The sequence below is a fragment of the Oncorhynchus tshawytscha genome, linkage group LG18 (genome assembly GCF_018296145.1).
Source record: "Oncorhynchus tshawytscha isolate Ot180627B linkage group LG18, Otsh_v2.0, whole genome shotgun sequence".
Classification (NCBI taxonomy): domain Eukaryota; kingdom Metazoa; phylum Chordata; class Actinopteri; order Salmoniformes; family Salmonidae; genus Oncorhynchus; species Oncorhynchus tshawytscha.
In genome coordinates this window covers 367,943-391,374 of record NC_056446.1, presented here as the reverse complement: position 1 = coordinate 391,374, position 23,432 = coordinate 367,943, and the positions used below count along the sequence as shown (strand labels likewise).

Below are 23,432 nucleotides of genomic sequence, written 5' to 3'. Positions count from 1 at the left end.
AGGTTCCTAAGGACTTGAAGCGACGCTGCCATCTATCGGCTCCATCTTACTAGTTAAGGATACTATCGTTATCACTTTTCACATTGGATTTATTAACTACAAAAAGGCAAAAAGCTCTTCGGCTTGCAAGCCTCCCCCTTTTTCCTCCAAACATTGGTCATTATGGCCGAACAGTTCTATTTTTGTTTCATCAGACCAGAGGACATTTCTCCAAAAAGTACCATCTTTGTCCCCATGTGCAGTTGCAAACCGTAGTCTGGCTTTTTTTAATGGCGGTTTTGGAGCAGTGGCTTCTTCCTTGCGGAGCCGCCTTTCAGATTATGTCGATATAGGACTCGTTTTACTGTGGATATAGATACTTTTACACCTGTTTCCTCCAGCATCTTCACAAGGTCCTTTGCTGTTGTTCTGGGATTGATTTGCACTTTTCGCACCAAAGTACACTCATCTCTAGGAGACAGAACGTGTCTCTTTCCTGGGCGGTTTGACGGCTGGTCCCATGGTGTTTATTCTTGCGTGCTATTGTTTGTACAGATGAATGTGGTACCTTCAGGCGTTTGGATGTTGCTCTTAAGGATGAACCAAACTTGTGGAGGTCTACAAAAAAACAATTCTGAGGGCTGGTTTCTTGACATTCCCATGATATCAAGCAAGGAGGCACTGAGTTTGAAGGTGTACCTGTGGATGTATTTCAAGGCCTATCTCCAATAGGCTAATCAACATCATTTGAGTCAATCACGAGCTTCTAAAGCCATGACATTTTCTGTCATTTACCAAGCTGTTTAATGGCACAGTCAATTTAGTGTATGTAAACTTCTGACACAGTGAATTATAAGTGAAATAATCTGTATGTAAACAATTGTTGGAAAAATTACTTGTGGGGTGGCAGGGTAGCCTAGTGGTTAGAGCGTTGGACTAGTAACCGAAAGGTTGCAAGTTCGAATCCCCGAGCTGACAAGGTACAAATCTGTCGTTCTACCCCTGAACAGGCAGTTAACCCACTGTTCCTAGGCCGTCATTTGAAAATAAGAATTTGTTCTTAACTGACTTGCCTAGTAAAATAAAGGTAAAATAAAATAATAAAAACTTGTGTCATGCACAAAGTAGATATATCCTAACCGATTTGCAAAAACTATAGTTTGTTAAAAAGACATTTGTGGAGTAGTTGAAAAACGTGTTTTCAATGACTCCAACCTAAGTTTACTGTGTATGTGAACCTCCGATTTCAACTGTAGGTGCCTAACTTTATGCTAGGCTAGTGGTTAGGGTTACATTTAGAAGCTAGTTTAAATGGTTAGGGTTAGTTAAAATGGTTAAGGTGATAGTTAGCGGAAGGGTTAGCTAACATGCAAAGTAGCTCAAGTTGTAAGTAATTGAAAAGGCTAAAGTTGTCCGTGAGGAGATTCGGTTATACGCCCACCCATCCACGCTGACCAATCACCCTACTTTAGTTTTTGCGTTAAGAAACCATGTCTTAGGTTACGTTTGGTACAGTTACATAACATACTAATTCTAGTGTCCTGGATTTACGTTTACTATGTTACGTCTGAGACCAGGCTGGCAGAGTAGGCAGGCCAGCTCAATGGAGAGAGGCAGAAGCCTGCTCATACAGTGCATTCGGGAAGTATTCAGAATGTTACTTTACGGCCTTATTCTAAAATGTATTAAATGTTTTCCCCTCCTCAATCTACACACAACACAATACCCCATGATTTCAAAGCAAAGCAGGTTATTAGACATTTTGGTACAGGTATAAAAAATGTAAAACCGATCACATTTACTTACGTATTCAGACCCTTTACTTAGTACTCTGAAGCACCTTGGGCAGCGATTACAGCCTAGAGTCTTCTTGTGTATGACGATACAAGCTTTGCACACCTGTATTGGGAGTTTTCCTGCAGATCCTTCAACACTGGGTTGCAGATCCTTCAACACTAGGTTGTTACGCTAGCCACAACAGTGGAATTTGAAGTTTGCCTTCAAAATAAAAGTTTGGCATAATTCTGCTATTTGTATTAATTTGCATTGCTGTCAATTATGTATTTTTTATTTTAAAGGCAAACCTCAAATTCCACTATTGTGGCTAGCGTCACAACACAACCCAGTGCGTTCCAGCCTCAGTAGCCAGATGAAGCTAGCTGGCTGCTTATGTTGCTTTGGGCAACCGGGTTAAGTAGCTGGCTAGCTATTTATTTTCATGAACTGAAGTTCAATTTCAATCGGCAAATAACAAGTGGCTACCTAGCTAATACTTAGTCACAAGGATTCATAAATCATTGCTAAGAATAATGAAAATGACTGCAGTTTCTACTGGTCATTGCTTTCATACTGGTTGTATTGGTGCTAGCTAGGTACCAAGCTAAAGCTAGCTACCCCAGAAGTTGTGGTCGAACAAATGATGCTTTATTACTAACGAGGTATTGTAAAGAAATCCTTCGTGGCCGGTGTTTGATTGTTTGCAGACTTTTTTTGTACAGCTTTGACAGTGCCCCTGTATCTTCTTTGACATGCAAAGACTCAAATGGCGTTCCATAGTATGTATGTCGTGAAGCTAATAACAGCGACGCCATTACTGTGTAACTCCGGTAGGGCAACATTTGAAAAATAGCGCACTTGGTAGTGTGTACCGGCGCTTGACGAAAGCCAACATCATCCACGACAGAACGGTTGACTGTCAAGGGCATTGAATTCCATTATCTTGGCTTTAATGGATTTCTCCTTTTGAGTTGTCTCGCTGAAATTTTGTTACTCTTTCAAATGATTGCTTGATCCACACAGCAGACATGATGGGCTAGTTTAGGAATGCAGTGTTGCACTTATAGCGCAAAAGTTTACGTGGCGTTATGTACATTATACAGGTATGCACGTCAGCTTTAACAAAGGTTTTGCACATCGGGGCGTTTAATTAGACATCAGCCGGTTAATATCTATAGTGTTTGCTCTGACATGCACTGTTGACTGTGGGACCTTTTAGAAAGACAGTTGTGTGACTTTCCAAGTTGTAGAAACATCTCAATGATGATCAATGGAAAATTTGCTTTGAGCTCAATTTCAAGGCTCAAAGCAAATGGTCTGAATACTTATGTAAATAGGTATTTCTGTTTCATATTTAATACATTTGCTAAAATGTCTAAACCTGTTTTCGCTTTGACATTGTGTGTTGATTTGTATTTTATTTTAGAACAAGGCTGTAACATAACAATGTGGAAAAGTCCATCGGGCTGAATACTTTCCGACTGCACTGACTGTTTTGGTAATCTGCATCTCACAATGTCTTGCATGCCTTGCAAATTCACCAAGTAGCCTAAAGTTTGCATCTTCTTCTCTGGTTTTATTTGAATTCCTCAACATCCCCAGACCTTTTTATAGCCTGTTGGCTATAACATGGAAAGTGGGAAAATAACTTCCAGCTTCACCATGCTCAACAGGATATTAAATTTGTTATTTTTCTTTTCTTTTTCCACTTCTACCAATAGGTGCCTTTCTTCAAGGCATTGTAAAGCTTCTCTGGTCTTTGTGATTGAATCTGTGTTTTCAATGTTCGACTGAGGGTCCCTTACATATTATTGTATATGTGGGGTAGAGAGTAGTCGTTCAAAAATTAATGTTAATAAACACTTATTGCACACAGTGAGTTCATGCAACTTATTTTTACTCCTGACCTTATTTAGGCTTGCCATAACAAATGGGTTGAATTTGTATTGACTCAGCTTTTCATTCTTTATTCATTTGTGTACATTTCTAAACACAATTCCACTTTGACGTTATGGGATATTGTGTGTCGGCCAGCGACACAAAATCTAAATTTTAATCCACTTTAAATTGACTGTAACACAACATAATGTGGAAACATTCAAAGGGTGTGAAAAGACTCGGGAGACAATTGAATTTAGAAGTATATTACAATTTCTCACTGGTAATACATTTCTTGTTTTATAAAACAAGGATGCTCACCTGTTACTTTACATTTTTTGTGCAATTCGACATGTTTGCTCATAAATCTGAGTGGTTAGACATTTTTTTTAAACTACCTGCCAGAGTGGCTGTTGGACCAAGAAGTTACTTTTCCAACCTGGTAACAGCAGCAGAGACAATCCTCGCCTGGATTGAAGATGTTTGTTTTGTGTTACAATCTAAGTTTTGAGATACTTGCATTAGGGCTGTGATGTTTAAACACATTTTGTGACCTAATATTATGCAAGATGGATGTCAATTCTTCGTGGGTAGCTAGCTAACAATTTTGAGGCTAACAGTAGTAGCTAGCCAGTTAGCCCTATTGACTTATTATGGGCTTGCGATCTGCGGTACCAAGGCAGATAAACATGCCAAAATGAATGCAGCATGTATTTATTAACATATCAAGATACGATATTGTAGGTAGGCAACATATGAGATGGGAACAGGCAACATTTCATTCTGAAGTCAGTCTATTTTCTCTCGCTTCAGCTCAAATAATGGCTGCCATTGATTTCAAGAAATGTTGCATCATTTTTTACATGGTTGCTTGAAAATATATACAAACGGAGTACCCATTAGAGAAGTGCCCTCCGTGCTCCATTTCGCTTTGATTTGGACTCATCCTCTGATCCTCCCGTGCTCCAATTTGTGTGTTCTGAGCACGGTAGTATGCATTTTGAGAAACACAGAGTCTGACTAGTAGCTTAGCATTTGAAGCAAACTCTAACATTGAAAAACAACCAAATTGTGAACAAAACAATGTAAATCGCCAAGACTTTAAAGTAAATTAGTCAAACTTTTATGCCTGTGCCAGCGCTTCTAAAAAGGGATCTTCACCATTTTTAAATCAGTGAGCACAGCACCTCACCTATGCAGTGTTGCCGCACATCAGGGGATATATATATATATATATATATACACAGTGGGGCAAAAAAGTATTTAGTCAGCCACCAATTGTGCAAGTTCTCCCACTTAAAAAGATGAGGCCTGTAATTTTCATCATAGGTACACATCAACTATGACAGACAAAATACTGAAGGGAGCAGGAGAGGGATTTACTGCTGTAGATGGAGTTGACTTTGGGTAGTGCTGCACATCCAGCAGGGTCAGATTCTGAGTAGGGCTGCCAGTCCAAGACGGTTGGAAGCGGTCTTCACGTTCCTGCTCTGTCACCGGTAGCCTATGTCATGGCTTCGGTGTTGGAAAGCACTGACTGATTTGCCATCAATCCCTCTAGGCTATACCATCCTGTTACATCTGCGATTTATTACCTCCGCCCTCTGAGTCCTGTTCAGTTTAGGTGTCCTGTTTAAGATAACATACTTTTAGGCTAATGTTTCATATAGACTGATGGATAAAATACATCTCAGGCGAGGGGAATTAAGTTAAATATGCTTAAATTATATTTAAAGCTTCCTCTTTAACATCTTGCAGTGCATGTCCACAAATCGTAATTGCGTTGACATGAATGGCATTCATTTAAGGCTACCAGTAATCTATTTAATTAGAAGACAATGGTTCTTCTTTGCATCAGTGTGAACAGCTGATCCCTCTGTCACTGGGCTGCCCGTTCTCCAAGTGGCACTCAGTCCTGTGCCAAGCGTATACCCTCTGGATCTGTACGGGAGTCTAAAGCATCTGTCAAAGCGGCAGGCAACCCCCTGCATACTGAACATTCTATGGCGTAAAGAACGACCAACTACCTAAGGGGTTCAAAGACACTGGCTGCTAGAATTGTTGAAGTACTCTATGTACTGAATACATTTTTCCAAAGCAGCTCCGTGTAGGCAGAGACCTAATTAGAGTTTGAGCTATGAATGAAAAAGCAATGAAAAGCATGACGATTGCGGAGATGGGGTGGTAAATTTGCAGAGGGACAGGGGTTAATTAATACAAAGCTTCTGTAGCTGGTGTTTCACTTTCCGCATGGAATCATTCTGATTGCCGGTGATGGGAGTTTATTGTAATTGACAAGATTGGGCTTGCGTGAATTACAGAAATAACACAATTTTTAAGCTGAGGATATGAAAGGCCGGTCTTTGTCTTCAAAGGGTTTAGCTAGAATCATGTTGGCACTTCAATCGACATAGGACGCCTGTTGGTTGTGTGGAGACACTAGCGTGCAAGTAATTTTCGTTGTCACTTTCCTTATACTAACAAGGCCCACATGTCGGCCTTTCACTGTCGCTCTCTTGGTATGCATATGCAGAGCATCAAATCGAGATTATAATCTGAGAGCTCATTTTATAATGCTAGTTTACGTAATCGTTCAGGCAATCCAGTGTTTGGGTGATTGGTGGGTGGTCACTTGGCCCACCGCTATCTGCTCTGTCAAGGGGACACTGCCTACCCACATGTTTATTGGTTAAGTAAATCCTCACCTTGAATGCTGCGAGGGACCAATCACAGAGATAAAAAACTAACAGGGACCTGAAGGCAAAGGGTGCGCTCAGTTTAAGTTGTTGTCAAAATCATCAGTGCTAATGGTCCACAGTTTTTAGCATGCACGTTTGTTACATTTTGTGGTAGCCATTACTCCACACTTCATGTGTGTATCGTGACCCTTTTGTGAGCTCCATTGCCGAGCCGTGAACCCGTCATTCTGCGTGTAGGCTATGAAGGATCTGCCACAGGAGGGAATGAACGTCTCGTCTGTTTAAATGAACACAGTCGAGAGGCAGGTTGCTCCCTCTGTTTAGAGAAAAAGGCTTGGGAGTGATAAACGCACTCTACACAGGATCGGTCTGCATGTCCTCATATGGCGAGGAGTGCTGCAGATTGGCTCCTCGCAGGCCCTGCTTGGTTCCGTGCCAGCCCTCCCGCAAAGCCTTGTAAACCCGGGGAGGAGGGGTAGAGAGATTGGGTACAGTGCTTTGTCTGTTTTGACCAGATCACTGTGGAGACAGGTTTATTTTCCAAATAAGCATGCTCTATTAGACTTGGCTGCCGTTTCCCAAATAGTTTATGATGGAGTTAAGGCATATTTATACAGAATAAAGTGTCAGCACTTGGAAGCTAGGGATGGGCACGGTTAATCGACTATCCGAACGGGCCTATTTTAACAATGGAAAGACAGTCTAAATTAAATAATTCTCTCTGACATTTGAAATTCAAAACTTTTATGACCGACATACCGTAGCTTACACAGTTTTCACGCGCTTGTTGTTATTGTCGGGCATTCAAAGTGACACTAGGCTACAGTCGGGCTCCATGTGTAGCTGTCAATGTCAGATCTCTAATCAATGCGAAATGGAATTAAAATGACAGAATTCAATTGGCTGAGGAGTAGCCTACAACAAGCAACCATCAGGTAGGTCGTTTTTTAATTTGAATGAAGTTGTAGACCAGGACAGAAAGCCAGCCATATTATGCTGTGCTATCTTTGTTAGCTTCGATTTGAAGCAGTCAAGAGAAGCACTACCAGATGGGATGATGGATAATATGGGATCTACAGGTTTGTTTCACTTGCACCAGTCTGCATGGCTCTCTCCCTCCTGTGTGTAATTGACCGGCCCCAGCCCATCCCCCGCTCTGATGTAAGCAGGGCTCCCAGGTCACGCAGGCTGCACATCAAGTTAGTTCCCAACTTTTAAACATGTATTTTGACTATCTTGGTTTCCGAAAACATTTCATGATTATTCAAATAGTGATATTATTTTAAATGCCCATCCCTATTGAAAGCCTAAGTAACATTTTCTATGCGGTTGCTAACATTGCCACAAACCCTCTTTTGATCCCATTTTGTATGTAACACATCAGCATAACAGACAAAGATAAGTTGTCACCTTCTATTCATTGGATAATGTTGACAAATGGTCTCATGTAAAACATCATGGTCTTTTGAAATTTGTGTGTAACAACGTGTGGATATTCACACAGGTTCGTCCTATGGTTGAGAAACTTTGAGGAACACAGACCGACTGCTCGTGCTTCATGCATGGCTCATGTGAGCGAACTGGTATACGAAAACAGATTCACCTAACATATGATACAACAGGGACATTATATGATGGTGTAATGTGAGTGAACTGCTATACTAAAACAGATTCACCTAACATATGATACAACAGGGACATTATATGATGGTGTAATGTGAGTGAACTGCTATACTAAAACAGATTCACCTAACATATGATACAACAGGGACATTATATGATGGTGTAATGTGAGTGAACTGGTATACTAAAACAGATTCACCTAACATATGATACAACAGGGACATTATATGATGGTGTAATGTGACCTAACATATGATACAACAGGGACATTATATGATGGTGTAATGTGACGACTGGTATACTAAAACAGATTCACCTAACATATGATACAACAGGGACATTATATGATGGTGTGAACTGCTATACTAAAACAGATTCACCTAACATATGATACAACAGGGACATTATATGATGTGAGTGAACTGCTATACTAAAACAGATTCACCTAACATATGATACAACAGGGACATTATATGATGGTGTAATGTGAGTGAACTGCTATACGAAAACAGATTCACCTAACATATGATACAACAGGGATATTATATGATGGTGTAATGTGAGTGAACTGCTATACTAAAACAGATTCACCTAACATATGATACAACAGGGACATTATATGATGGTGTAATGTGAGTGAACTGCTATACTAAAACAGATTCACCTAACATATGATACAACAGGGACATTATATGATGGTGTAATGTGAGTGAACTGCTATACTAAAACAGATTCACCTAACATATGATACAACAGGGACATTATATGATGGTGTAATGTGAGTGAACTGCTATACTAAAACAGATTCACCTAACATATGATACAACAGGGACATTATATGATGGTGTAATGTGAGTGAACTGCTATACTAAAACAGATTCGCCTAACATATGATACAACAGGGATATTATATGATGGTGTAATGTGAGATAGGTGTATGCCTAAAGTACATTTTTTCCCCCCCCATTTTGTTATTGCAGTGAAGCCGTTCACCACCACTGTGAAGGAGATGCGTCTGCACAGGGAAGACTTCGAGATGCTCAAGGTGATCGGCAGGGGAGCATTTGGCGAGGTAAGACTGCCTGAAACAACCAGTCATGCTTCAATTCAGCTTTATTGGCATGAAATACATGGGTTATCCTGTCACTATCGTGAGTTACGTGGCATACTATACTGAGCAGAGAAATGGCGCGAACAAGTCACTTTCTTAAGACAGTCAGACAAGGGCTCCATTGCCTGGAACCAATCCACTGGAATGTTTGAAGGAGATCAAAAATGTGCAATATGCCAAAGCACTTACCATTTGGTTTGAAGACTGTCCTTATAAAAACAAACAACTTAAACTAACAGGAAAATGTAAGCACTGAGAGAGCAGTATAACATTACACTGTTGTAAAACAAATGTTTCAGATACCAAGATTTTTTATAGTTGAATCCTTAGGATATGCTGTGATTGATACTGCATGAACACGCATAGTGTGTGATTAAAAAAAAAATACCTGATAGCTATGTCAGTGAATTAAATCGGAAGGATGTTCAAAATATGATTTGACCTTAACCAGTTTCAAGGCAGCTCAGTCAAATGAGACCCTTCTCTGCTCTAGAAAAAAACGGACTCTCTCTCCACTGTTCTCAACCTCCTTCTCGATCTATCTGCAGCCATTGGCACCGTGAACAATCAGATCCTCCTCTCCACCCTCTCAGGGTTGAGTGTCTCAGGCTCTGCACTCTCCTGGATTGCATCCAACCTGGCAGGCTGTTCCTACCATGCAGCGTGAAGAGTATCTGTGTCTGTACCATATGCTCGCTCTACTGGTGTCCCCCAGGGCTCGGTTCTGGGCCCCCTCATTTATCTTTACATCAATTTCTCTGCTCTGTCATATCCTCACATGGTCACTCATCATTGCAATGCAGATGACACTCAACTACTTTTCTCCTTCCCCCCCACCTTCCTTATTCTCCCATGTCATCCCGCTATTCCGAATACTCCACTGGTTTCCAGCCGAAGCATGCATCATCTTCAAGACCCTGGTGCTTGCCTAGGGAGCAGCAAGGAGAACTGTCCCTCCTTACCTTCAGGCTATGCTTAAACCCTACACCCCAACTCGAGCACTCCGTTCCGCCACCTCTGGTCTCTTTGCTCTCCCACCCGTATGGGAGGGCAGTTCGTGCCAAACCCTTCAAAGAGGTAGGGTTATCTTAAATAACTCTCATGGCACCCTGACACACAAATTGGTTATTCTAAGTGTCACATTGAAACAGAGGTGGTTCCTGCAGATATCTCCTTACTATTAAGCAAGACTTCCTTCAAGAAGGCAGGAGCTGTACTAAACATGGAAAATGACAAGGCAGGGATGTTTAAACACCCGTGAACTTACTACCTCAGGACACTATTGTGTACATTTTTTAGACTGACGACGTAGAGTCCATGAAAATCTGATTCTGACAGTCACAGAGCACATGGAGGTTCTGACAGTCACAGACCACAGAGGGAAAATACGGCTGAAAGTATTGTTGAAACTTCAAACAGTTTGGACATGCTACAGTTGAGACTTCAGAAATTCATCTGTGGTACTGGGAGTAATGATGAGAGTATTTCTATTCAACGGCAGATAGTGAGCATGTCAATGAAACAGGCCAGAAGTACCAAAAAAAACCTAAGCCCAGATCAGCTTTTTTCAGTGCTGGAGGCCACAAAGAAACCCAGTGATGTCATCAAGCACTTCATTCATTACTTGATAAGTGTGCGTGGCCCTGCCCCAGAAATTGACAATGGAGAAGAGTTCAATAATAATGAAATGGCAGACTAATTCAACATGGAAATAAAAACTGCTGCATCCAGTCCATGGAGTACTGGACTTGTGGAGAGACATAATCAAAGACTGAGAGATTATGCTGAAAGTGATGCAAGACAATGAATGTGACTGGGAAACAGCCCTAGATTGGGAGCTGATGGCAAAGAACTCCATGCACAATGTGCCTGGCTACAACCCATACCAGCTAGTGTTCAGGCAGAACTCTAATCTTCCCACTGTACTAGATGACGAGCCACCAGCACCAGAAGCTTTACTCAAGCTGACACTTTCCGTTACTGAGTGTCTTTAGGAGCACAAGATCCGATGCTTCTTTTTATAGTCAGTCACAGAATCCGCTGGGGGACTGCACCTTTCAGCACTACATGCAGCGGGAAAGGCATTCACGGAAGAGGTGTTCAGAGAATTTGCAGGGCTCTGTAAACAATTCTGTCCCACAGATGAGAAGTACGAGACTGGAGACTGTGTACCACAAATGAGTTGACTGTCGAGTGGAAAGGACCCAGGGTCGTTATTGGCCAATATGGTATGGCGATATTTGTGAGGCACAGAGGCACCATTGTCTGGGTGCACCCCTGAAGATTGCAGAAGGTAAATAAATGATCAACAAGTTGGAGGGGCTGTTGCTGGGAATCTGCATATCGAAAAGGTCACCGACACAAACCTACCAGATGTCGCATTCACTGATATGGACACTGAAACTGACACAGGAAATGGAGCAGAGACCTTCAACCATGACACAGGTAATACTTTTGAGGAAAACATTGAACAGCAGCCACATGTTAAAACATGGTTGTTCCAATCTGAAAACTGCACAAACTGATAAATGCATGGACAGAGAAAGTGGTATTCCACACACAGCAACATTCGAGCAGAAAAACATTCGACCAGCACTAGTACAACTTTCAGTACTCTGAACCAGCTGCCCTTTCTTTTACTGTGGTCAGTGGACCTGTCACTTGTAGATATTCTCAGAATTGAAACAATCTAGAATGACTGAATGACATTGATGTCGTCGAAACAAATGACGTGTCATTTGACCTGCTTTAACAAGATGAGCTCAGTAATTGGAGGAAAAAAACTGAGGGTGTCAAAGACATTGGCCCCAAAAATATCTCAACACGATGGATGTGTTCCCTTGAATAACTCTTTACTGGAATAGTGCCAAAAGCATGGCTAGAGGTTTTGAGGAGCTGTCAACATCCGCTGAATTGCAGAGCGCCAAATTCAAATTAAATTACTAAAAATATACCATTTTCATGAAATCACGAGTGCAATATAGCAAAACACAGCTTATCTTGTTGTTAATCCACCCGGTGTGTCAGATTTCAATAAAGCTTGTCGGCAAAAGCATAACAAGTGTTTATGTAAGGACATCTCTCTCAGTAGACAAAATATTACAAACAGCTAGCAGCCAAGTAGATTGGTCAGAAAAGCAATAAATTAAATCGCTTACCTTTTGATCTTCGGATGTTTGCACTCACGAGGTTCCCAGTTACACGATAAGTCTTCCTTTTGTTCCATAAATATTATTTTTATATCCAAAATACCTCCATTTGGTTGGCGCGTTATGTTCAGAAATCCACAGGCTCGAGCGGTCACGACATCGCAGACAAATTCCAAATAGTATCCGTAAAGTTCATAGAAACATGTCAAACGTTTTTTTTAATAATCAATCCTCAGGTTGTTTTTACAATATATAATCGATCATATTTAAACCGGGACTGTAGCTTCTTCAATAGGAGAGAGAGAGTAATGTCTGCTCCAAGCTGTTGCGCATGCAAAACTCTGCTGGCACCCAGCCATCCACTGACGCGATGTGATCTTTCTCGCTAATTTTTCAAAATAAAATCCTGAAACTATGTCTAAAGACTGTTCACACCATGGGGAAGCCATAGGAAAAGGAATCTGGTTGATATCCCTTTAAATGGAGTGAAGGCAGGCAATGGAACAGAGAGCTTTCAGGAAAAACAACACTTCTGAGTTGGATTTTCCTCTATCAGTTCTGTTATACTCAGACAATATTTTGACAGTTTTGGAAACTTTAGAGTTTTCTATCCTAATCTGCCAATTATATGCATATTCTAGCTTCTGGGCCTGAGAAATAGGCAGTTTTAATTTGGGTACGTTTTTCATCCAAACATCAAACTACGGCCCCCTACACTCAACAGGTTAATTCTATGGACATGAGCTGCATTTCTGCAGGGAACATTGCTTTCAAGGGACATTCACATCTGACCTCCACCTAAAGTTAAGGGTGAAGGAACTGTGGGAACTAAAAAAGTGTGTGTATGGCCTGGAATATGCATCACTCTACTGGTACAACAAAGTCAAGGCAGCAATGCTAAGTACAGGAGGAAAAATGTCAAGTGGATCCTGCCGTCTTCTACTAGCTTGATCAAGACTGCAATGGCTGGAGTTTTCTCCTTTCATGTTGATGACATCATCTGTGGTGGCTCACAGACCACAATAGTGATTCCACACCGCAAAGCCATTTACCTGGACAGCCGTGAGGGGCGTGGCACTCCTTTTTTATGTTTCAGTGCCGGAATAATACTGACGCAACAGGAGAGGTACATCATGAATCTTCAACCCATCCATTTGGATTCTTCAAGAGCTGTACAAAGAATTTCCTTCCTCCCTCTGCAATTGAAGCTGATCAGCTGAGGTCAAAGATAGATCTAATTCTATGGGTTGATAGACATTCAACAGACAACATGCCACTGTACAAACCATGCATGAGGATAAAGTGGTTTGTAAACTAAAATCAGAACAAGTGACTAAGGTTTCAGCATGTGGGAAAAGATGACTGAAGCTAGTTGTGCCTCCACCTTTATTTTTATGGAGGCACAAAAGGTGGACATCAAATTGTCTTACTGGGACGAGGAAGGAAGATTCTCACCTATCTGTTATCAAAGTATCAGCAGGGTTGTCAGGAGCACACTTGCTAGAAAACAACCTTGCTCCTGCAGATGGAATTGACAATGCAACATTGTTCTCAGAGCTTGCCTAATTTAAAAAAAGGTTAAATAAAATACCAGCTACAAAGGAACAGCTGGCTGACTGTCTGACAAAGAAAGTGTAATCCTGAAGGCATTCCGTAATGGAAAGTGGCAGCATGTGTAAAAATGTCACGTGACATTGCCACATGACCCATTGAAATGAGGGACTTGAATAATGCTTAGCCATTTAATTATTTGTTTTGTCTTTCAAGAAAAGTGTGAGAATAAGTTAAGTATCCTTAAACTTTTGTAATTACGCTGCTCTCTCGCTGTTATTAGTGTGGCTGTGCAGAGGTTACTGTTGGACCGGGCCTGAGCGTAATGGCCGCTATGTACCGTGCTGTGAAGTAAAGGTTGTTAAACTGGAACCTAGTCGTTGTGTCCTTTGGAGTTAACACTATTCCCTATATTGTAAGTGCAATACTTTTGACCAGAGGCCTATGGGCCCTGGTTGAAGGTAGTGCACTGCATAGGGAGGGAATAGGGTGCCATTTTGGATACAGCCCATCACTCATAGAATGTGAGGGAGTTTAACTGTGTGTGTGTGTGTGTGAGAGAGCGTGAAAGGGAGACAAAGATGGGGAAGAGTGTTTCCAATGTGTGTGTGTGTGTGTGTGTGTGAGAGAGAGCATCATTTTGTATTTGTGTTCATGCCTTGTCTCAGCTAGAAGTCCTCAGACTTGGACGACTACTTGGTACTATTTAAAATGCACACACACACACACCGAACACACGCTAGGCACAAGGAGGTCCGGACAATAGCCCTGCTTCCAGGAAACCCTCAGGAAAGGAATACCGTACCCAAGGGGAAACGCTGACCAAAATAGTATTTCCCTTAACAGATAATGTCCCGTACACACGCACACACTGATAACGTGCCATTTCATATAAACTGGGCAGGGCCACTTAAGTTCAGTCCAGTGCTTTGGCTGCTAGATAGGATGTGGTTTGTTTGCTATAAGGGGTGGTAACACTGCTAAAGTTCAAACTTGATGATACTTTTTGGGAATCCAATACTCAATACTCATGTCACTTTTTGCTAGTTAACACAATTCAACCTTTTGTTATTGTCGATTTGAAAATATAAGACCTAGTTGTAAGCGCTAATTTAATAGCTTGGTCACTCACACACTTGTTACTTTGCACTTTCTCACAGTGAGTGTTTCTGTGTGAACAAGGCTGCAAGTCTCTACATCTTGTTAGCTGTTGTTGTCGTCGACTCTGCCCTACCTCGCGCCCTCTGTTTCCTGTGGGCTTGTAAGTTACATTATGCCTTTCCAGATAAACAGGAAATGCAGGCCAAACACTTATGATGGATAGTGCCTCTGTCTCTCTTACCACATTCAACAAAGTCCTTTTCAGGGAGAAATGGAGGTCAGAGAACCATCCCTCTCCGACTAAGGCCAAAAAGCTCACTCCGTCCTGACTGTTCCTTCCTCCCTTTGAAACTCACCCTGCATGACTTTTAAAACAAGGGAGAGCAAGAACGAGGGTGATTAAAGTTAGAGGGAAAGGGAACCAAGAGACAGGAGAAAAAGCCAGATAATCACAGAGTGATGTATGAGTAGAGGGAAAGGGAACCAAGAGACAGGAGAAAAAGCCAGATAATCACAGAGTGATGTATGAGTAGAGGGAAAGGGAACCAAGAGACAGGAGAAAAAGCCAGATAATCACAGAGTGATGTATGAGTAGAGGGAAAGGGAACCAAGAGACAGGAGAAAATGCCAGATAATCAGAGTGATGTATGAGTAGATGGAAAGGGAACCAAGAGACAGGAGAAAAAGCCAGATAATCACAGAGCGAGCAGAAAGAATAGCGAAAGGGAATCAAGACACATGAGCAAAAACCAGAATCACAGAGAGAGCGAGGGATGAGATGAGGGAAAGAAATGCAGAACACAGGAGCAAAAGACAGATCCTCACAGAGGGTGGGCTGAGAAGAGGGAGAGGGAGCCAAGAGACGGGCGCAAAAGCAAGATAAACACAGAGAAAGCGAGGGGGGTTAAGGGAACCAAGAGACAGGAGCAAACGTCAGATATTCAGAGAGCGAGGGGAAATAAGGGGGATAAGGGAACCAAGAGACTGGAGCAAAAGACAGATCCTCACAGAGAGGGAGGGATGAGAAGCGGGAGCCAAGAGACTGGAGCAAAAGCCAGAATCACAGAGGGCGAGGGGAAAGAAGAGTGAAGGGGAAAATAATACAGAGACCGAGGGGAAAGGAGAACGCAGATGGATGCCAAAGTGGATTTGGTCCAACACAGACTAGACCGGCTACTCTGCGTGCGCAAGCGTTTAAAAAAATATGTATTTCAATCAGTTCACCCACACTGCTGGCACCTGTCGACCAGTGTTTGTGTTGCCAAACACGGGTCAGAAAGTATTCTGACCCGTTCACATTTTCCACATTTTGTTACGTCACAGCCGTATTCTAAAATGGATTCAATAAAAAGAAATCCTCAATCTAACCACAATACCTCAATGTCAAAGCAAAAACAGGTTTTTAGAAATGTTAGCATATTATTAAAATTAAAAAACATACCTTATTTACCTTATTTGCTATGCGACTTGAAATTGAGCTCATGTGCATCCTTTTTTCATTGATCATCCTTGATGTTTCTTCAACTTGATTTGAGTCCACCTGTGGTAAATTCAATTGATTGGACATGATTTGGAAAGGCACACACCTGTTTATATAAGGTTTCACAGTTGACTGCATGTCAGAGCAAGTCAAGCCATGAGGTCGAAGGAATTGTCCTTAGAGCTCCGAGACAGGATTGTTTCGATGCACAGATCTAGGGAAGGGTACCAAAACATGTCTGCAGCATTGAAGGTCCCCAAGAACACAGTGGCCTCCATTCTTAAATGAAAGAAGTTTGGAACCACCACGACTCTTCCTAGAGCTGGCCGCTCTGCCAAACTGAGCAATCGGGGGATAAGGCACCTAAAGGACTGTGATCGTGGGAAAAAAGATTCTCTAGGCTGAATGCCAAGCGTCACGTCTGGAGGAAACCTGTCCTTGAGTGGCCAAGGCAGAGGCCAGACTTGAACATCTCTGGAGAGACTTGAAAATGGATGTGCAGCGATGCTCCCCATCCAACCTGACAGCGCTTGAGGATCTGCAGAGAAGAATGAGAGAAACTCCAAATACAGGTGTGCCAAGCTTGTAGCGTCGTACCCAAGTAGACTCTAATGCAACCTCTGCCAAAGGTGCTTCAACAAAATACTAAGTAAAGGGTTTGAATACTCATGTAAATGATATTTAAATTGTATCTTTTTTTATACATTTAACAAAATGTCAACAATCAGGCGTTCCTTTGACATTATGGGGTATTATGTGTATATTGATTTGGATAAAAAGTACTTTGATCAATTTTAGAATAAAGTAATGAAATGTGGAAAAATCGAGGGGTCTGAATACTTTCTGAATGCTCTGTATTTTGAATGCTAGAGAGAGTGACTGAGTGACTGCTAGAGAGCGAGTGACTGCGAGAGAGTGCCCGTGCAATGATTTATAGCAATGATATTCGACTGATAAGCTGTATAAAACTCTGCAGCTGCCATAAAAAAATAAGAATATAAGGTGACCCTGAAAGCCAGAAGGAGATGGGTAAATTAGACACGCAGCCGGTCTTTACAGGCAATGCTGCAGTAAATGCAGCCTACCTGTCACAAGATAGTTACCATGATGATACTGTAGGTCTACACACTGAGAAGGTCTGTCCCCACCATGAGCATTCATCATGCAGAGGGCATTAGATATGCCGATTTAGACATCACTTATCATTTAAGTTCATGATGTTCATAAATCATTTATTCTAATTTACTGGTTTCTCGCAGTTATTTATCCTGGGAAAAGTGACTCGTTTTGAGGGGTAAATCTCGCTAACCGAGTTCCCGCCATTCAACCCTAGTAGCGTATGATTCAAAAAGTTAGCTACGCTAATATATATAAAAGAATGTGGACACTCCTTCAAATGATTAGAGACAGCTATTTCAGCCACACCCATTGCTGACGGGTGTATAAAATCGAGCACACAGCCATGAAATCTCCATAAACAAACATTGGCAGGTGAATGGTCTTCCTGAAGAGCTCAGTGACTTTTTCAATGTGGAACCGTCATAGGATACCACCTTTCCAACAAGTCAGTCTGTCAAATTTCTGCCCTGCTAGAGCTGCCCCTGTCAACTGTAAGTGCTGTTATTGTGAACTGGAAATGTCTCGGAGCAACAACGGCTCAGTCACAAAGTGGTAGTCCACACATGCTCACAGAACGGGACCGCCGAGTGCTGAAGCACGTAGCGTGTAAAAAATCTGTCCTCAGTTTCAACACCCACTACCGAGTTCCAAACTGCCTCTGGAAGCAACATCGGCACAATAACTGTTCTTTGGGAGCTTCATGAAATGTGTTTCCATGGCCAAGCAACGGCAAACAAGCCTATATTGACCATGCGCAATGCCAAGCGTTGGCTGGAGTGATGAATCATGCTTCACCATCTGGCAGTCCGACGGATGAACCTGGGTTTGGCGGATGCCAGGAGAACGCTACCTGCCCCAATGCATAGTGCCAACTGTAAAATTTGGTGGAGGAGGAATAATGATCTGGGGCTGTTTTTCATGGTTCGGGTTCGACCCATTAGATCCAGTGAAGGGAAATCTTAACACTACAGCATACAATGATATTCTCAACAATTGTGCGTCCAACTTCATGGCAACAGTTTGGGGGAAGGCCCTTTCCTGTTTCAGCATGACAATGCCCCCGTGCTCAAAGTGATGTCCATACAGAAATGGTTTGTCGATCGGTGTGGAAGAACTTGACTGGCCTGCACAGAGCCCTGACCTCAACCTCATCGAACACCTTTGGGATGAATTGGTGCAACATCAGTGCCCGACCTCACTAATGGTCTTGTGACTAAATGGAATTAAGTCCCCGCAGCAATGTTCCAACATCTAGTGGAAAGCCTTCCCAGACGAGTGGAGTATATTGCAGCAAAGGGGGGACCAACTCCATATTAATGCCCATGATTTTGGAATGAGCTGTTCGATGAGTAGGTGTCCACATACTTTTGGACTTGTTGTGTATTTCATCTAACATATCCAGGAAATGGTACTAAGCTAACATATGGAATTATTTTGAGATGGTCATACCATGGTATTTAGCTATTTGATTTGAAATTGTGTAACCCCTTTAGGTATATTAAAAAAAAATATATATATATTTCATGAAATTTGGCCTTTTATTTTACCTTTTATTTAACTAGGCTATAAATGACCAGCATAAATGACCAGCATGGTCCAATAATAATAAGTCAGAACAGTTGAAACTGGAGCAGCAGCACAGCCAGGTGGACTGGGGACAGCAAGGAGTCATCATGTCAGGTAGTCCTGAGGCATGGTCCTAGGGCTCAGGTCCTCCGAGAGAGAGAAAGAAAGAGCTAGAGAGAGCACACTTAAATTCACACAGGACACCGAATAGGACAGGAGAAGTACTCCAGATATAACAAACTGACCCTAGCCCCCCGACACAAACTACTGCAGCATAAATACTGGAGGCTGAGACAGGAGGGGTCAGGAGACACTGTGGCCCCATCCGAGGACACCCGGACGGAATATCTTCAACCACCAACTTACCATCCTGAGACGAGGCTGAGTATAGCCCACAAAGATCTCCGCCATCATAAGGTTGTGCGGTGTCTGTCCTAGGAGGTATATGAAAGCTGAGAAGATATTTTAGTTTTTTTTTTAAATGCATTTTTAACCCCTTATTTTTGTTGGCACAAAACAACCTCCTTACTTCGTTTTGTTTTGTATGGGTTGCCTTCAGACGAGTTCCGTGACTTGTGGGGGTCGTAGAGCAAAACGGAGATCATGTTCGTTTGACTTTTTCATGGTTGGTGTAGATGTCAGGTGATTGAATAATTTGAAGGCCAAACCGTTCAGAAGATACAAATGTTTTTGTGAGAAGACTGATTCTCATGTTCTGACAAACTGTAACTCGTTTTCTTTCCATCGCTGATGTGGAAGGCAACAGGCTAATGCGGTGTATTGAGATGCAGCCCATGCAAAAAAAGTATCTTTGTCTTAAACGGACAGGTTTTGATGGATGTTTTTATTATGTTTTATTGACGTATGGGTGCGTCAATAGACTTATGGTTTGATTTCATAGTTGGTTTTGGTATTTTAACCTGCATGTTGAGATTGTCTGGTGAGAATAAACACAATGATCATGCAGACGATGGTGCAGACGGATGCACGGGCGGAACGGTTTGGTCATGGTGTAAGAGGTCAACATCATGACTGAAATGACACCCTAGCCTAAATAGTGCGCTAGTGGTTAGAGAGTTGGGCCAGTAACCGGAATGTTGCGAGATCAAATCCCGAGCTGACAAGGTACAAATCTGTCGTTCTGCCCCTGAACAAGGCAGTTAACCCACTGTTCCTAGGCCGTCATTGTAAATAAGAATTTGTTCTTAAACTGACTTGCCTAGTTAAATAAAGGTTGGATTTAAATAATGTCACCTAAAATATAGCCCCAGTAGGTAACCTATAATAAGTTAATCAATGCATAGCAGTGGCACTAACAAACTTAAGGATTTTTTTTTTTGCGATATGGTTAGTGAGAAAGTCCACATTGCAAATGTACGGTCCATTACTAGACCTCCGACAACGTTTCTAAAATTCGCGGACGGTGTCGGGCCGTGCGGCAGGGCCGGATCTTCCAGGAAGTCATCAAACGAACTCTCTCGGACATTCGGTTTCAGTTTTATAAAATGTTCAAATTTTGGTCATTTTTCTGCTCTCCCGGTAAATCCCACCAGAGGGCAAATGGAATCGTATTGCAAATGTACAAAACATCACCAATCACGACGTGGCCTTATCTCCTAAACGGAAAAGATTTAGAAGACGAAACTTGGTGAGCATAGGTTTGACGTAATGGGCAGTTGGCCCCGAACAAGATGGCGTCTAGGCCTCAATGGTTTTTAAGTTATGGCCATTTTTCTGGGATTAAAGGTAAAAATTTTAAATAGAGCAATAATTTAAAGTAAATGAACCTACGGTGTCAAAAAAAGAACCAGCCATTTATCGATCGTCATTTAAGAGAAATCGTACAATGTCAAATTGGTGATGTTCAAAAATAGGTGTTTTTTTAATTTAAGTTACAGATCCAGTTGCAGTGTGTTCATACGAATCATTTTAAATTGTGCTTCCGAGCTCTGCAAGATTTGTGATTTTCTGAAATAACACACACTCACTAAACCCTCCGTAAATAAGTCAGTTCTTAACATTAAAACTCAAAATTCTATAAGTGACTACTTTCTCTCTCTCTCTCTGTGTTCACTTTCAGCTTCCTGTGTAAACCGGAAGTGCCTTAAAATGAAGTCATAGGTGCTGTTTTGAAGGGTTAAAAATGTCTGATCTTTTCAAAACTGCATGTGTTATTAGGCGACGCACAATTTGGCCTAGCGTCGTCCGGGTTAGGGAGGGCATGGCCGGTAGGGATATCCTTGTCTCATCGCGCACCAGCGACTCCTGTGCCGGGCCGGGTGCAGTGTGCGCCAACCAAGGTTGCTAGGTGCACGGTGTTTCCTCCGACACATTGGTGCGGCTGGCTTCCGGGTTGAATGCGCGCTGTGTTAAGAAGCAGTGCGGCTTGGTTGGGTTGTGTATCGGAGGATGCATGACCTTCAACGTTCCTCTCTCCCGTATGAGAGTTGTAGCGATGAGACAAGATAGTAGCTACTAAACAATTGGATACCACGAAATTGGGGAGACACGGGTCAAAAAAGAAAAAAAAGAAAAGACAGAGCCTACAATGGCATTTCCATATTCTCTCAAGGCCGTGCCGAGTTCAACAAGATGCCCCGCATGACCGTAGCTCGCTCTGAGTGCAGCGACCGTGAAAAAAGTAGGCCCAAAATGAAGCCTGGCCCTAAAAAAAATTTTTTGGGGGTAACAGTGGGAGAACCTTTAGGGTGAGAAGCACAATTTGACCTCAGGAACGTTCCTGAGGTTCTCCCGATCTGTGCAAGCCTAACCTTGACCGTGTGGCATTAACCCTTAACAGTAAAACAGGGTTTACATCAAACAGTTTTCAATGACTTCTCTCCCCATAGGAATACATTGCCTGCACCCCTAAATTCAACCTAATGTGGGTTATGAATGTCTTATGAACCTGTCTTCGATGACAATCCATCATGCCACTATGACGTCTACCTGTGTTGATTCTAAGATTCCTGGACCAACCGGAAGTGGTTAAAATCACCCTAAAAGTGTTTTTCCATAACCAACCATCAGTTTGTGATAAATAGTGCATTCAACCCTGTGTAAATCGGTCAGTTCTTAACGTAAACACTTAACTCAGGATTCTGTAAAGGCATACCCCAATGAGGATATGTGTTTACTTATAGCTTCCTGTGTCAACCGGAAGTGCCTTAAAAGGTGTCGTAGGGGCTGTTTCGAAGGGTTAAAAAGGTCAGATCTTTCCAAAACTTCATATGTGTGATTAGGCAACCCCCATGAATTGTAAATCAGTCATGTCTCCCATAAAATTCACAAGAAAAAAAATCACACACACACAGCTAGGCCAGAGGGACACAGAGAGACAGACAGTGCCTGCAATAGTTACCTTTGTTCAAACTAAAAAAGAACAGTCAGACCTAGAGTTCTGAAACTTTAGAAACCTGTTCTAGACCTCAGGTCGATGGTGAGTTACGTGGCTCTAGAAGGTTCTCGGGCCGAGAAACAGCCTCGTACGTTTGCAATGACTTCAATTCATTTAGACCATTACGAAAATGATGACATTTAGAAAAGTCCCAGAGTCGCAAGACTAGGTGCATTGAAACCGGCTCGGCCCATAGAGACGGACACCAACGTTTCTGTCCGATAGCTCATTCAAGGACCCCGTAGCAAGGCATGGAAAAAAGTGGATTTTCAGCACCAATTAAAATCTTGCTCGGGCTCCGAATGACCTATCGAGCCGAAATTCGGGTTCGCCTCGCATAGGCCTACACACAATGTCAGAACTGGACCCGCAGCTGGAACGTAACTGTGTTTTACGTTTTTATTATGTTTTATGACTTTTGTACATTTGCAATATGTTTAAACAGAGCGGGACTATCACCAAAATGGCATTCTGAAATCCACACCAACGAGCGATGGAGAGGAACCAGAAACACTGCCCGGCCATCCTGAGTTCATCGGGCCAGTCAATTTCGCATTTCTGCAGGATTTTTGAGCATGACAAATTCGTGATGGTAAATGCCCATTGAAACATATTGCAAATGCACAGTGCATTTGCAATATGATTCAACAGTGAAAAACATCGCTCGTTGTGTTGATTTCATCATTTCCATTTGGTGATATTTTTCACTGTTGAATCATATTGCAGACATAATGATGTCTGTGAACCAGGAAGTTGGAAAGCTGAGGTTTGTAGTTTTTTGACTCTTGCCCTATCGAATACAGTGTCTGTGGTCATGTTGAACTTCCTAAGGCTTTCACTAGATGTCAAAGTCTTTAGAAACGTGTTTGATGCTTCTACTGTGAAGTGGTGCTGAATGAGAGGGGAATGAGTCAGAGGTCTGCCACAAGCTCCACGAGCGACCTGCGTTCCACTGCATTTCTGAAGACAAAGGAATTCTCCGGTTGGAACATTATTGAAGATT

The 23,432-nt window shown here is 42.2% G+C and overlaps 1 protein-coding gene across 4 annotated transcripts in view; it reads left to right on the top strand.

Annotated features, from left to right (window-relative positions):
- LOC112230633 (serine/threonine-protein kinase MRCK beta) overlaps positions 1–23,432 on the top strand; it is a 132,634-nt gene that overhangs the window by 7,346 nt on the left and 101,856 nt on the right. For 3 of the 4 annotated variants that reach the window (XM_042300567.1, XM_024396907.2, XM_042300566.1), the window contains exon 2: positions 8,936–9,027. In XM_042300567.1, coding sequence (XP_042156501.1) covers positions 8,936–9,027 — 92 coding nt within the window. Of the gene's footprint in view, positions 1–8,935; positions 9,028–11,268; positions 11,512–23,432 lie in introns of those variants that run through there. The other variant, XM_042300568.1, reaches the window with a different exon arrangement.